The 14,682-nt window shown below is 46.9% G+C and overlaps 1 protein-coding gene across 1 annotated transcript in view; it reads left to right on the top strand.

Annotated features, from left to right (window-relative positions):
- The window catches only part of PTPN4 (protein tyrosine phosphatase non-receptor type 4), a gene marked incomplete in the record, with an annotated part of 165,913 nt that overhangs the window by 123,251 nt on the left and 27,980 nt on the right, over positions 1–14,682 (top strand). The window contains 7 exon segments of the mRNA XM_073634460.1: positions 3,401–3,554; positions 4,461–4,544; positions 6,250–6,306; positions 6,542–6,691; positions 6,693–6,699; positions 10,717–10,883; positions 13,762–13,852. Coding sequence (XP_073490561.1) covers positions 3,401–3,554; positions 4,461–4,544; positions 6,250–6,306; positions 6,542–6,691; positions 6,693–6,699; positions 10,717–10,883; positions 13,762–13,852 — 710 coding nt within the window.

Consider the following 14,682-nt stretch of genomic DNA (forward strand, 5'->3'; position numbering starts at 1 on the left):
TCTCTCATACTGGTCACTGGAAGTACAACATGTCACCTCATGGCAAACAACGCTCTGAGGACCTGAAAAAAAAGAATTGTTGCTCCACATAAAGATGGCCTAGGCTATAAGAAGATTGCCAAGACCCTGAAACTGAGCTGCAGCACGGTGGCCAAGACCATACAGAGGTATAAACAGGACAGGTTCCACTCAGAACAGGCCTCGCCACTGGTCCACAAAGAAAGTTGAGGTCACGTGTTCAGCGTCATATCCAGAGGTTGTCTTTGAGAAATAGACGTATGAGTGCTGCCAGCATGTCTGCAGAGGTTGTAGGGGTGGGGGGGTCAGCCTGTCAGTGCTCAGACCATACGCCGCACACTGCATCAAAGCTAAATGATGCTGGACAGCAGCACTATGGGGCCCGGGGACAGAGAGGGGATCAGTCATGACCATGAAGGTGGATCTGTCACTTCAACTCCTTATTCCATCTGCCATTTGATTACTTGTGTGCAGCATGGCTGACAGCGCCCTCCCCTCCCCCCTGATTCTTCTCCTCCTTGAAGAGGTCCTTCGTGCAGCACTGCTGACACTGCTTCTCCCCTCTTGCTTCCTCCTCCCTGTATTGGTCTTCCATGCAACGTGGCTGACGGTGCTTGTTTTCTATTCTCCTTCTCCTTTTTCCTCCCTGTGTCAGTCCTCCGTGAGGCATTACTGACAGCCCTTGTCCTCTCCCCTCCTGTGTATGTGGGTGGCTGAGAAATCCTGATAGGGTAATTTGGGCAACACGGTGGCTAAGTGGTTAGCACTTCTGCCTAGCAGCACTACGGCCGTCGGTTTGAATCTCAACCACGGCACTACCTGCCAGGAGTTTGCATGTTCTCCCTGTGCCTGCGTGGGTTTCCTCCCACACTCCCAAGACATGCTGGTAGGTTAATTGGCTCTGTCTAAATTATTCCTAGTATGTATGAATGTGAGTTAGGGACCTTAGATTTTTAAGCTCCTTAAAATTAGGGACTGATGTGAATGTACTGTGCTGCGTAAATTGGCAGTGCTATATAAGCACCTATAATAAAGACATACATTTGGATGCAGCCCAAGCATTGCCCAGGGCTCAGTGTACTCACCAGCAGCAAGTGTATTCCTGATTCAGCTCTTCAAGTCGGCTGTGCAGAATGGTGGAAGGGAGTGCAGAAGTGGTTTTAGTGGTGGCAGGGTTTGCAGTGGTACAAGAGGGAGAGAAGAGGTGGGAGGGGCTTGCAATGGTGGAAGAGGGTGCAGATGTGGAGTGCAAAGGTGGTTGCATTAGTGAAAGAGGATAGAAGTGGTGGAAGGGTTTGCAGTGGTACAAGGGGGAGAGAAGGGATGGAGGGGGGTTTCATGTGGTGGAAAAGGGTGCAGTGGTGGAAGTGGTTGCAATCATGGAAGGGAATGTTGAGGTAGAAGGGGTTGCAAGGGTGGAAGCAGTTCCAGTGGTGAAAGAGAATGAAGAGGATAGAAGTGGTGGAAGGGTTTGCAGTGTTACAAGGGGGGAAGAAGAGGTGGAGGGGATTGCAATGGTGGAAGAGGGGTGCAAAGGTGGTTGCATTGGTGAAAGAGGATGAAGTGGTGGAAGGTTTTGCAGTGAGACAAGGCGAAAAGAAGGGATGGAGGAAGCTGCAGAGGTGGAGTGGAAAGCTGGTTGCATTTGTGAAAGAGGATGCAAAGGATGGAAGTGGTGGAAGGGTTTGCAGTGGTAAAAGGGGCAGAGAAGGGATGGAGGGGGGTGCAGAGGTGGAGTACAAAGGTGGTTGCATTGGTGAAAGAGGTTGGAAGTGGTGGAAGGGTTTGCAGTGGTACAAGGGGGAGAAAAGAGATGGAGGGGTTTCATATGGTGGAAAAGGGTGCAGCGGTGGAAGTGGTTGCAAACATGGAAGGGTTTGCAAGGGTGGAAGCAGTTGAAGTGGTGAAAGAGAATGAAGAGGATGGAAGTGGTGGAAGGCTTTGCAGTGAGACAAGGCGGAGAGAAGGAATGGAGGAAGTTGCAGAGATGGAGTACAAAGGTGGTTGCAATGGTGAAAGAGGATGCAAAGGATGGAAGTGGTGGAAGGGTTTGCAGTGGTACAAGGGGGAGAGAAGGGATGGAGGGGGGTTCGTGTGGTGGAAAAGGGTGCAGTGGTGGAAGTGGTTGCAATCATGGAAGGGAATGTTGAGGTAGAAGGGGTTGCAAGGGTGGAAGCAGTCTCAGTGGTGGAAGAGGATGGAAGTGGTGGAAGAGTTTTCAGTGGTACAAGGGGAGAAAAGGGATGGAGGGGTTTCATATGGTGGAAAAGGGTGCAGCGGTGGAAATGGTTGCAACATGGAAGGGTTTGCAAGGGTGGAAGCAGTTGCAGTGGTGAAAGAGAATGAAGAGGATGGAAGTGGTGGAAGGCTTTGCTATGGGACAAGGTGAGCGAAGGGATGGAGGAAGTTGCGGAGGTGGAGTGCAAAGGTGGTTGCATTGGTGAAAGAGGGTGGAAGGGTTTGCAGTGGTACAAGGGGGAGAGAAGGGATGGAGGGGTTTCATGTGGTGGAAAAGGGGTGCAGTGGTGGAAGTGGTTGCAATCATGGAAGGGAATGTTGAGGTAGAAGGGGTTGCAAGGGTGGAAGCAGTCACAGTGGTGGAAGAGGCTGGAAGTGGTGGAAGGGTTTTCTGTGCTACAAGGGGAGAGAAGAGGTGTTGGGGATTGCAGTCATGGAAGGGAATGCTGAGGTAAAAAGAGGTGGAAGGGGTTGCAAAGTTGAATGAAAATGAAATGGTGGAAGGTGGTGCAAAGGTTGACTCGGCATGTTCTGCTGTGCAAAGAATGCACAATCCTAGGCAGATGAGTTGGGGGGTTCCTCAGACTTTGAATGGTAAAATAGCACTTTTCTGCTAAGATATGTGCACATGGTATGAATGGGACCTATAATATTGTCTCCCCACTGCTTTTTATATTGCTGTATACATTTTGTTCTGGTTAAAAATAATATATGCTGCAGCTCAGTCTGCGTGCAACTTGACTATTAATTAGGGTGTTTTTCAGGTCATTTTTTTTTATCTGTTTAGGGAGGGGGCCCCATAAAACTTTTGCTATGTAGCCCCGTGATTTGTACTTGCAGCCTGATGCTGGAAGTCATCCAGCCAGGAAATGAGGGGGGTTCCCTATCTGACTTGCTGCAGCTTCTAATGCATATTGTGAGAAGCTCACAGTGTGCAGTGAAGTCAGAGGAAGCCTTTTTTAGAGGAGCTGGTACAACTGTGCAAGACTGAAGGAAAGGCCGGAGTTCAGCTTTTAAGGCTTTTATACACTGAAGAAGCACCAAACAAACACGTCTATATATAGATCTGCTATCGGAGAGTCCCGAGCTCTCTGCATCTCACGCTGTGACAGAATTCAGCAAGTTCTGTTTATTCCCCACACAGATCACAAGACACTTTGCTGGAGGCTCCTCCACCCGCACTGCCACCGAAACAATCGAAAAAGAACAGTCTGAGCCAAATCTACCAATCCCAACCAGAGCTGGACAACCACATCAGTGAGGCCTATGACCCTCTGTGGTCTCCAGAGAAGAACACGGTGAGTTCCCCCTCCTGAATTCTCATTTCCTCTCCTCCTTCCCACATCCGCTTCAACTTCCCCATTCTGTGCTCATGTCTCAGAGTCCAGAGGAAGTTCAACCAACAACCATACAAAACTGAAAGGTGCTAAATATACCATAATACCAAAGAGTGGAAATACCAGATCAGGGGAGTGGTAACAATTCTTGATTGATATGAAGCATGCAGAGTATTTCACATACATAGAGTTCTACAGGAAAGAGCAGAATCCCCCAGCAGTACAGAGTATTTCAGGAGAGAAGAGTTAGATTATTATTATCAGGATTTATATAGGGCCAACAGTTTATGCAACGCTTTACGATGTAGAGGGGGACAGCACAATTTACAATACAGTTCAATACAGAAGGAATAGGAGGGCCCTGCTCATGGAGCTTACAATATAAAGAATAGAGGAAGGAGCAGAGTCTTCCAACAGTGCAGAGTATTTCAGGAGAGGAGAGTTAGATTATTATTATTATTATTATACTGGATTTATATAGTGCCAACAGTTTACGCAGCACTTTACAATGGGGGGGGGGGGGGGGGGGCAGTACAAATTCATTACAGTTCCAGACAGAAGAAATAGGAGGGCCCTGCTCATGGAGCTTACAATCTAAAGAAGGAATCTAGAAGAAGGAACAGAGTCCTCCTGCAGAGTATTTCAGGAGAGGAGAGTTAGTTTGTGGAAGGGTCAGAGTCCTCCACCAGTGTGGAGTATGTTGTATCTCCAAAGATTAAAGAATTCAGTCTATGTGGAGGAATAAGGATCTTTATGGTATAATGGGACATACAGGTGTCATACAAAAAAAGAAATGTTCAGTATTTAGGAAGAATTATTATCTGTTTTTGCGCAGTTGATCATTCTACTTATGTATGTGTTTTGTAGCCCAATGGTCTGGTGCCCCATGACAATCTTGTGTTGATTAGAATGCGGCCAGATGAGAACGGACGCTTCGGGTTCAATGTGAAGGTAAGAAATTTCTTTTTTTTTGGTCAATGTTGCTTTACAGAGTAGCGGGGAGCCACCAGCCTGCAGCATGGGAGAGTTATTATGTACATGTCCTCCAGGTGTAGAGCCAGTTGTTTCAGGTTTTCTTGAAACTTTCATACATTTAACCTGTGTGATAATAGAAATGTTGTGTGAAGTGATTGTAAAATTGTTTCTCCATTTCCAAGCCAAACTTTGTGCTTTAAGAAATGCATACAATTCTTTTTAGAAACAATCTTCGCCCTCTCCTTCTGCCTGTGTTTCTGCCTCCTCTTCCTCTCCCTCTCCTCCTTTCCTCCTCTCCCTCCCCTCCTTCCTCCTCTTCCTCTCCCTCTCCTCTTTCTCTTTCTTCTTCTCCCTCCCCTCCTTCCTCTTTCCTCTCCTTCTCCTCCTCCCCTTCCTCCTCTCCCTCTCCTCCTTCCTCTTCTCTTCTCCTCCTTGCTCTTCTCTTCTCCTCTCCTCTCCTCTTCCCTTCCTCTCCCTCTCCTCTTCCTCTCTCCTCTTCCCTTCCTCTCCCTCTCCTCTTTCCTCTCCCCTTCCTCTCCCTTTCCTCTGCCTCTCCTCCTTCCTCTTTCCTCTCCCCTTTCTCTCCCTCTCCCCTTTCTCTCCCTCTCCCCTTTCTCTCCCTCTCCTCTTCTCCTCTCTTCCTTCTTCTTCTCTTCTCCTCCTTCCTTTTCTCCTCTCCTCTTTCCTCTCCCCCTCTTCTTTCTTTTCCTCTTCCTCTCTCCTCTCCCTCTCCTCTTTCCTCTCCCTTTCCTCTTCCTCTTCTCCTCTCCTCCTTCCTCTTTCCTCTTCCCTTTCTCTCCGTCTCCTCTCCTCCTTCCTCTTTCCTCTCCCCCTCCTCTTTCCTCCCCCCCTCCTCTTTCCTCACCCCATCTTCCTCTTTCCTCTCCCCTTCCTCTTTCCTCTCCCCTTCCTCTTCCCCCCCCTCCTCTTTCCTCTCCCCCTCCTCTTTCCTCTCCCCCTCCTCTTTCCTCTCCCACTCCTCTTTCCTCCCCCCCTCTCCTCTTTCCTCACCCCATCCTCTTTCCTCTTTACTCACCCCATCCTCTTTCCTCTCCCCCCTCCTCTTTCCTCCCCCCCCCCTCCTCTCCCCCTCCTCTTTCCTCTCCCCCCTCCTCTTTCCTCCCCCCCTCCTCTTTCCTCCCCCCCTCCTCTTTCCTCATCCCATCCTCTTTCCTCTTTCCTCACCCCATCCTCTTTCCTCTCCCCCCCCCTCCTCTTCCCTCTCCCCCTCCTCTTTCCTCTCCCCCTCCTCTCCCCCCCCCCTCCTCTTTCCTCCCCCCCTCCTCTTTCCTCTCCCCTTCCTCTTTCCTCTCACTTCCCCCCCCCCCCTCCCTTTCTCCTTTTTTCCACTCCCTACCCTTTTCCCCCATTCTCCTTCCCTCCCTCTTTCTCCTCCCTCCTCTTGCTCTCATCCCCCCCCTTTCTCCATCCTTCTCTCCCCCTTCTCCATCTTCCTCTCCCTACCCCTCTCCTTCTCCCCTCTCCTCCCCCCTTCTCCTTCTACCCCTCTTTCACCTTTTCCTTCTTCCTCGCCTTGGCTTCCTCTCCCTCTCTTCCTTCCTTTCCCTCTTTTCTTCTCCCTCTTTCATGTCCCTTCCTCATGTTCTCTCTAATTTCTTCTACCCTGGACACATTCACTAATTTTGTGTGATTCATTTAATATATTTCTCTCTCTCTGCAGGGTGGATATGATCAGAAGATGCCAGTGATTGTGTCTCGTGTGGCCCCGGGGACATCGGTAGGTACCCATTTGGTGTTCTGGTTGTTTAGGAGGCCACAGTGAACCTGGTTGCTCAGGCTTTGCACACACACGGACCTCCCTGACTGATATCACTGATTCCTAATGAACTGACAGATCGCATTCTCTGACCTGCGTATGTCCATGCTACACAGGCTCGTTTACTATCTTAAAACCAATGTATTGCCTTGGCTTTGTTGAATCTGACGTTTGTCTCACTTCCCCTCTCATTCAGGCTGACCTATGTGTCCCACGTCTAAATGAAGGGGATCAGGTTGTACTGATCAACGGACGGGACATTTCTGAGCATACGCATGACCAGGTTGTCATGTTTATCAAGGCGAGCTGCGAGAGGCACTCGGGAGAGCTTGTTCTGCTGGTCCGGGCCGAACGGTGAGTACAAGTGTCGGGCCTGCACTTCCTCTCTGGGCTTAGAGGTTTTCCTTCCAACAGGCATGGATTTTCCGGTGGTACCTAGCATGACCGTTTATTAACCACTTCCCGCCCATAGGACATCATACAACGTCCTGGACTTGAAGTAGAGATATCTGTAGCCACAGGCATCATCCAGATATGTTTGTTTTCAGCTGGTGATTCCCCTCTCTTGTAAAAGCCATCCTAGCAGCTGATTAGCCGCTGGATTGCTTTTACAGGCAGCAGGAGGTGACGCCCCCCCCCTCCCGCGGCCCAATAGCGTCTCTCCCAGTCTCTCCTGTGTGATCGAGGACCTGGATATCCGATGGCAGCGGCGGGTTACCATAGAGCTGGCTGTGGCCTGGATGGTCTCTGGCCATCTCTATGATCCTAGGAGGCCGGAAGTGGCACCATGACGTCACTTCCGGCTCTGGCAGATGTAAACACCTCATTTTTTTTTCCCCCTGGAAAGCGGAGATCGATTTATTTTTTAATTTTTTTATCTCATGCTTTCCAGGGTAGAGGAGATATCTGGGGTCTTATTGACCCCGGATGTCTCCATAAAGAGGACCATGTCATGCCTTCTTCAGATTACAAGGGATGTTTACAAGTGATCAAATTTTTTTTTTTTAAAGAAAGTGTTAAAAAAAAATAAAAAATGTTAAAGCGCCCCCGTCCCCTTGTGCTCGCACGCAGAAGAACGCATACGTAGGTCGTGTACGCGTATGTAAATGGCGTTTGCACCACACACATGAGGTATCGCCCCAACGTTAGAGCGAGAGCAATAATTTTAGCGCTAGACCTCTTCTTAAGCTCTAAACCTGTAAACATTTTGAAAGCGTCGCCTATGGAGATCTTAAAGTTTTGTAGTTTGGTGTCATTACACGAGTGTGCGCATTTTTAACCACTTCAGCCCCGGAAAGGATTTACCCCCTTTCTGACCAAGCCCTTGTTTGCGATAAGGCACTGCGTGGCTTTAACTGACAATTGCGCAGTCGTGCGAACTTATACCCAAACAAAATTGATGTCCTTTTTTTTCCCCCACAAATAGAGCTTTTTTTTGGTGGTATTTGATCACCTCTGCGGTTTTTTATTTTTTGCGCTATAAACAAAAAAAAGAGCGAACGTTTTGAAAAGTAAAAAGCAATATTTTTTACTTTTTGCTATAATAAATATCCCCAAAAAATATATAAAAAAACAAATTTCTTCCTCAGTTTAGGCTGATATGTACTCTTCTACATATTTTTGGTAAAAAAAAATAAATAAATTGAAATAAGCGTATATTGATTGGTTTGCGCAAAAGTTATCGCATATACAAAATAGGGGAAAGATTTATGGCATTTTTATTATTTTATTCTTTTTATTAGTAATGGCGGCGATCTGCGATTTTTATCATGACTGCGACATTGTGACGGACAGATCGGACACTTTTGACACTATTTTGGGACCATTGGCATTTATACAGGATCAGTGCTATAAAAATGCACTGATTACTGTGTAAATGTCACTGGCAGGGAAGGGATTAAACACTAGGGGGCGATCAAGGGGTTAAGTGTGCTCCCTGGGTGTGTTCTAACTGTAGGGGGGATGGGCTCACTAGAACATGACAGATCACTGGGACCGGTAGATCCCTGTCATGTTGCTAGGCAGAACAGGGAAATGCCTTGTTTAAATAGGCATCTCTCCGTATCAAGATTGCGGGCCACCGGCGGACATCCAGTCCGCAGGGCACACTCCCGCGGCGTGCTCGCTAGCTGCTGATGACGCAGCGACATACGGGTAAGTTGTTTTGCGCACCCGTGCCACTTTGCCAACGTATATTGGCGTGAGCCGGTCGGCAAATGGTTAAAGCGTGACATGTTTGGTATCTATTTACTTGCCGTAACATCATCTTTCATATTTTACCAAATTTGAAAATATATTGGGGTTTTTTGCTTTAAAATTCATTAAAGTGCGTTTTTTCCCAAAAAATTGCATTGAAAAATTGCTGTGCAAATACCGCGTGAAATAGATAAAATTGCAACAACTGCCATTTTATTCTGAAAGGTCTCTGCTAAAAAATATATTTATAATGTTTGGGGGGGTTCTGAGTAATTCTAGCAAACAAATGCTGATTTTCTATGTAGGAAAGAAATGCCAGAATTGGTCGGGTAAGGAAGGGGTTAAAGCGCAACTGTACCTTCCTTTCCTTAGGGAAAGTTTGGTAAATAATAAAGTTCCCAATACGTGAACATGATCGGTAAGTTGTAGATACAATCATAATAACAATGCTCTATATAACCATGGAACAGGTAATATAAAGCTAGACAAGAAAAGATTGTGAAAACTGCAATGTCCCCTCACATTGGTGGTCAGTTGAAGGACGCCCCTTACATTGGTGGTGGTCAGAGAAGGGCCCCTTAGATTTATATTAGAAAGACAAGGGCCCCTCGCGTTGCTGGAGCGTTGGAGTAAGAATGTCCTTTACAATAGAGGCAAGTCAGGGACCCCCTAGCATTCTCTGGAGGAACCCTGGACAATAAAGACTGATTTAAGGAATGGTTAGAACATTTTTGAGTTTATTTTAAGCTGTTTGTCCTCTACTGCGGAGATTTTACTTTGCTTCCTGGCATGGAGGCAGAACAGTTGTTGCTGGAATTTTGCAGATACTTTCATTGCTTGTGTTCCTCTGTCAGTGGTCTCCAAACTGTGACCCAGGGGCCAGGTGCATCCCTTTGCTTGCTTTTATCCGGCCCTTGTGGGCCCAGTTCCGGTGACACCCAACAATGGGGTCCAAATGCTCCCAATGACACCCAATAATGGGGTCCAAATGCTCCCAATGACACCCAATAATGGGGTCCAAATGCTCCCAATGACACCCATCAATGGGGTCCAAATGCTCCCAATGACACCCAACGATGGGGCCCAATTGCTCCCAATGACACCCAACAATGGGGTCCAAATGCTCCCAATGACACCCAACAATGGGGTCCAAATGCTCCCAATGACACCCAACCATGGGGCCCAATTGCCCCCAATGACACCCAACCATGGGGCCCAATTGCCCCCAATGACACCCAACAATGGGGCCCAATTGCTCCCAATGACACCCAACGATGGGGCCTAATTGCTCCCAATGACACCCATCGATGGGGCCCAATTGCTCCCAATGACACCCAATGATGGGGCCCAATTGCTCCCAATGACACCCAACGATGGGGCCCAATTGCTCCCAATGACACCCAACAATGGGGCCCATTTGCTCCCAATGACACCCAACAATGGGGCCCATTTGCTCCCGATGACACCCAGCCATGGGGCCCAATTGCTCCCAATGACACCCAACCATGGGGCCAAATTGCTCCCAATGACACCCAACGATGGGGCCCAATTGCTCCCAATGACACCCATCAATGGGGCCCAAATGCTCCCAATGACACCCAACGATGGGGCCCATTTTCTCATGATGACACCCAACCATGGGGCCCAATTGCTCCCAATGACACCCAACCATGGGACCCAATTGCTCCCAATTACACCCAACCACGGGGCCCAATTGCTCCCAATGACACCCAACCATAGGGCCCAATTGCTCCCAATGACACCCAACCATGGGGCCCAATTGCTCCCAGTGACACCCAATGATGGGGCCAATTTGCTCCCTCTGAAACAAGCAATGGGGCATTATTTTTTCCCGCTGACGACACAATCCTTTTCTAATCCCAATGGCTACAGTTCGGCCTCCCTAGAGTCTGAAGGACAGTAAACTGGCCCTTTTGCTGAGAAAGTTGAAATACCCTTACTGCATGTGGTGGGATATGACACCTCCTATATGTCTCATCAGGCAGATCACATGAAAACACACCGAGGCACCACAATCTGTCCCCAAGGAGCCAGCAGTACAGCACTTGCACCTGCTTCTGTCTGTATGCGTTATCAGTACAGCTCCTGGCACCTCATCTGTAGGCATTTAATGATTTAGAATCTATTTCTGATTTATGTTTTGTCTGTCCCCAGCGGTTTATGATATCGTGGAAGAGAGGATGGAAAATGAGCCGGACTTCCAATACATCCCAGAGAAAACACCCAGAGACAGCATTCACTCCGAGGACGATACCCTGAGGGAGTCGATGATACAGCTGGCTGAGGGTCTGCTCAACGGGACGGTCCTGGCACAGTTTGATGTAATGCTCACACTTACTTAGAGGGGTCTTTCCACTCTAAAGGGATAATTCAGTTATATGAGGATCATTGAGAGGCCAGTCTCTGTATAGGAGTACAAGAGCTGCCTGCATCCTAGCAACAAAGGACGCAAGGTGACAAAGCCCACCTGTGCCCTAGCAACAGAGGGATGCTAGGTACCAGAAACCACCTGCATCCTAACAAACAAAAAAAAAAAAAAGGCTAGCAAGCTTCTGCTGCCTGTGTCCTAACAACAGAGGGAGCTAGGCAGCAAAAGCCATCTATGTCCTTGCAAGAGAAGGACGCTGGGTGGCAGAAGGCGCCTGCGTCCTACCAACAAAAGGACACTAGGCGGCTTCCTTCTATAAGTAGTATAGTCTGTCAGTTCTATCAGTCTTGATGGCTTTCCTTTTACTGTGTAAATGGACAAATGGACTATCTATGCATGTACAGCAGGAATATATATATATATATATATATATATATATATATATATATATATATATATATAAGAAAAAATATATAATAATATATATAATTATATATCTTTTATATATATATATATATATATATATATATGTGTGTATGTATGTATAATATATATATATATTTATTTATTTATATATATTTATTTATATATTTATATATATATATATATATATATATATATATATATATATATATATATATATATATATATATAAATGTAGTAGTATTATATTTTTTTCTTTTCTTTTTCTTTTTTTTTGATAGATAGATAGTTATATAGATAGACAGTATAGATTTAAAAAAATTACACATAGAATATACTACACTGATTAGACCAGGGGTCTCAAACTGGCGGCCCTCCAGCTGCTGCGAAACTACAAGTCCCATGAGGCATTGCAAGGCTGACAGTTACAAACATGACTCCCACAGGCTGAGGCATGATGGGATTTGTAGTTTCGCAACAGCTGGAGGGCTGCCAGTTTGAGACCCCTGGATGAGACCCCCCCCCCATTCACAGATTATGTAATCAGTGAAAGAACTTTTCTCATTGGAGGAGAGGGCAGGAGGGGGCGTGTCCCCGTTGGACCATTCTGGAGAGCTGAAGCTGTTAACCTCCACGCTGGAAGTTCAGCAGCAGGAAGAGGATAGGGCAGCCCTGCAGTGAAGATTTCTACAGCAGTCTAATGGCAAAAGAACTTTTCTCTTTGGAGAAGAGGACAGGAGGGGGCGTGTCCCTGTTGGATCATCCTTAGAGCCCTTTCACACTGGGGCGGTTTGCAGGCGCTATTGCGCTAATAATAGCGCCTGCAAACCGACCCGAAAGTGCCGCTGCTTTAATTCCAGTGTGAAAGCCCCGGGGGCTTTCACACTGGAGCAATGCTCTGGCAGGACGGTAAAAAAAAGTCCTGCCAGCAGCATCTTCGGAGCGGTGAAGGAGCGGAGTGTATACCGCTCCTTCACCGCTCCTGCCCATTGAAAACAGTGGGACGGCGCGGCTATACCGCCGGCAAAGCGCCTCTGCAGAGGTATTTAACCCTTTCTCGGCCGCTAGCGGGGGGTAAAACCGCCCCGCTAGCGGCCGAATACCGACGGTAAAACGCCGCTAATAATAGCGGCGTTTTACCGCCGACGCCGCCCCAGTGTGAAAGGGCTCTTAGTGGAGCTAAGCCCAGAGACCTGAAGCTGTTAACCCCCACAGTGCTGCAAGTTGAGCAGTAGGAAGAGGACAGGGCAGCCCTGTAGTGTAGATTTCTACAGAATCCAGCAGCCTGCACATCGTAGGACATACTTCATTAGAGGTGAGTGACGTAATTGAAGCTATCGAGAGAAAACAAAGTAAGTGGAAATGTCCTTCGCGCTATTAGCGAGAAATAGTGAAAATGGTGACAACAAGGAAAATAATAAAAATGAGTGATAGTGTTAATAAACGTGGTGTGATGATGTCTTGTGTAGACAGCGGCAAAATCAAAAAGTGTTCACATTACACTCCAATAAAATGATAAAAGTAAAAAGATCTCGCACATAAAATCTATTCACACATGTAATATTAAATGGTGACAAATAAATACGATAAGTGAAAAATGAAAAAACAATCACTCACTGATCAAAATCAATGGATACCTTAATGAAGTGAATTGTGTTGGGTATCTATGTATCCAAAAAATACCAATACAAAAGTGTAAAGTTCATATAGTGAACAAATGAAGAATAAAACTTGACTAAGTGACTGGGTGGGTGAGCCGGGATCAAATATATAGGGTAGATAAATAAAAGTTCATAATAATCTTCATGTAGAAAATACCGATAACATCAGGCTCTCAGAACTCTCACCTCAAAATGGATATGTTCAGGCATCAATAGGTATCTTTTATTAGAACTGTATAGTGCTTCGTAGTAGTAATCAGGCTTTCTCATCTGTTAGTGGCTCAATTCTTTGCCTTCCCATTCTTCATATAAGGATATACCTATTAAAACAAGTTCCACCAAGGCTCAACCAGCCCGGTGGAATAAAGAAGGGGAAAGAGAAAGAGGCCTCCAATGGTGTAGTATGGATGAATAACTCAGCTTTATTTATGACTAAAAAGTGGTCTCTTACATTAAAAACGAATAAAATTCCATGCAAACAGAAGGAGCGGCGTCTGAGGCGCCTCCTTACGTGACTTCCGGTTTGCGTCTGCTCTCCGCCACGCCCTACGCGTTACGTCACCGCTCGTGACTTCATCTGGGGACGTAACGCGTTTTTATAGAGAGAAAACATTTTTTATTTCAGCTAAACTTCAGCTTCAAGCCCTTTTACATTTGTACGTTTTTGTCCTGTTGTGTGTAAAAGGAAGCTGATGCTTGATGACGCTCCTCACCGCCACTAAATTTCACCGTATTTGTCTCTTTCAGCAACTGTACAGGAAGAAGCCCGGGATGACCATGTCTTGTGCCAAATTACCTCAGAACATCTGTAAGAATCGATACCGAGACATTTCGCCTTGTAAGTTACTGTGGATTGCGATGCGTGAAATCCCATGCTGAGACTCTGCTGCCACCTATTGATAAAATAACTAACTGCGGCTCTTCATCTGCAGTGGGACTACAAGTCCCAGCACGCACTACTGGCCATGGGTGGCAGTGCATCCTGGGGTATTTGCTTCCACAACAGCTGAAGAGCCGCAGGCTGCACAAGTCTCTTATGGAGGTGATGGCAATGTAAGGTACTTAAGGTAATTGTACTTTTTTTATATACTTTAGGTATTGCTTTATTTAGCACCACTCATAAAAGTCCCACGGGCAGATCGTGTTTTGTTTGTTGTGGAATATTGGGGACTGAGTGCTGCTTTGGTCTGAGCATGGGTGGCCTCCTTTTCTTTTTACAGGCAATGAAGGGTGGAGGAGATACAAAAGGCGCTCGCTTTGGCCCATTCCCCGTCAGGGCGGCACTCAGAACCTGGGAACACAGAATACAAGCTTTCCGTTTGTTGAGAAACTAAACAAATCAGCATTTTATGACCGGCTGTGCACAGAAGATAAACAATGGAGGGGGGCGGGGTTTAAAATCCTAGGCCACCAATTGCTAAACTTTAGTAAATGCATCAGCATTGAAATAATAACAAATGTCTCCTTACTGCATTTTAGCATTGAGGCCCCCAGAGCATTGCTGTCATTGAGGCCCCCAGAGCATTGCTGTCATTGAGGCCCCCAGAGCATTGCAGTCCGAGCATTGCTGTCATTGAGGCCCCCAGAGCATTGCTGTCATTGAGGCCCCCAGAGCATTGCTGTCATTGAGGCCCCCAGAGCATTGCAGTCCGAGCATTGCAGTCATTG

The sequence above is a fragment of the Aquarana catesbeiana genome, linkage group LG06 (genome assembly GCF_042186555.1).
Source record: "Aquarana catesbeiana isolate 2022-GZ linkage group LG06, ASM4218655v1, whole genome shotgun sequence".
Classification (NCBI taxonomy): domain Eukaryota; kingdom Metazoa; phylum Chordata; class Amphibia; order Anura; family Ranidae; genus Aquarana; species Aquarana catesbeiana.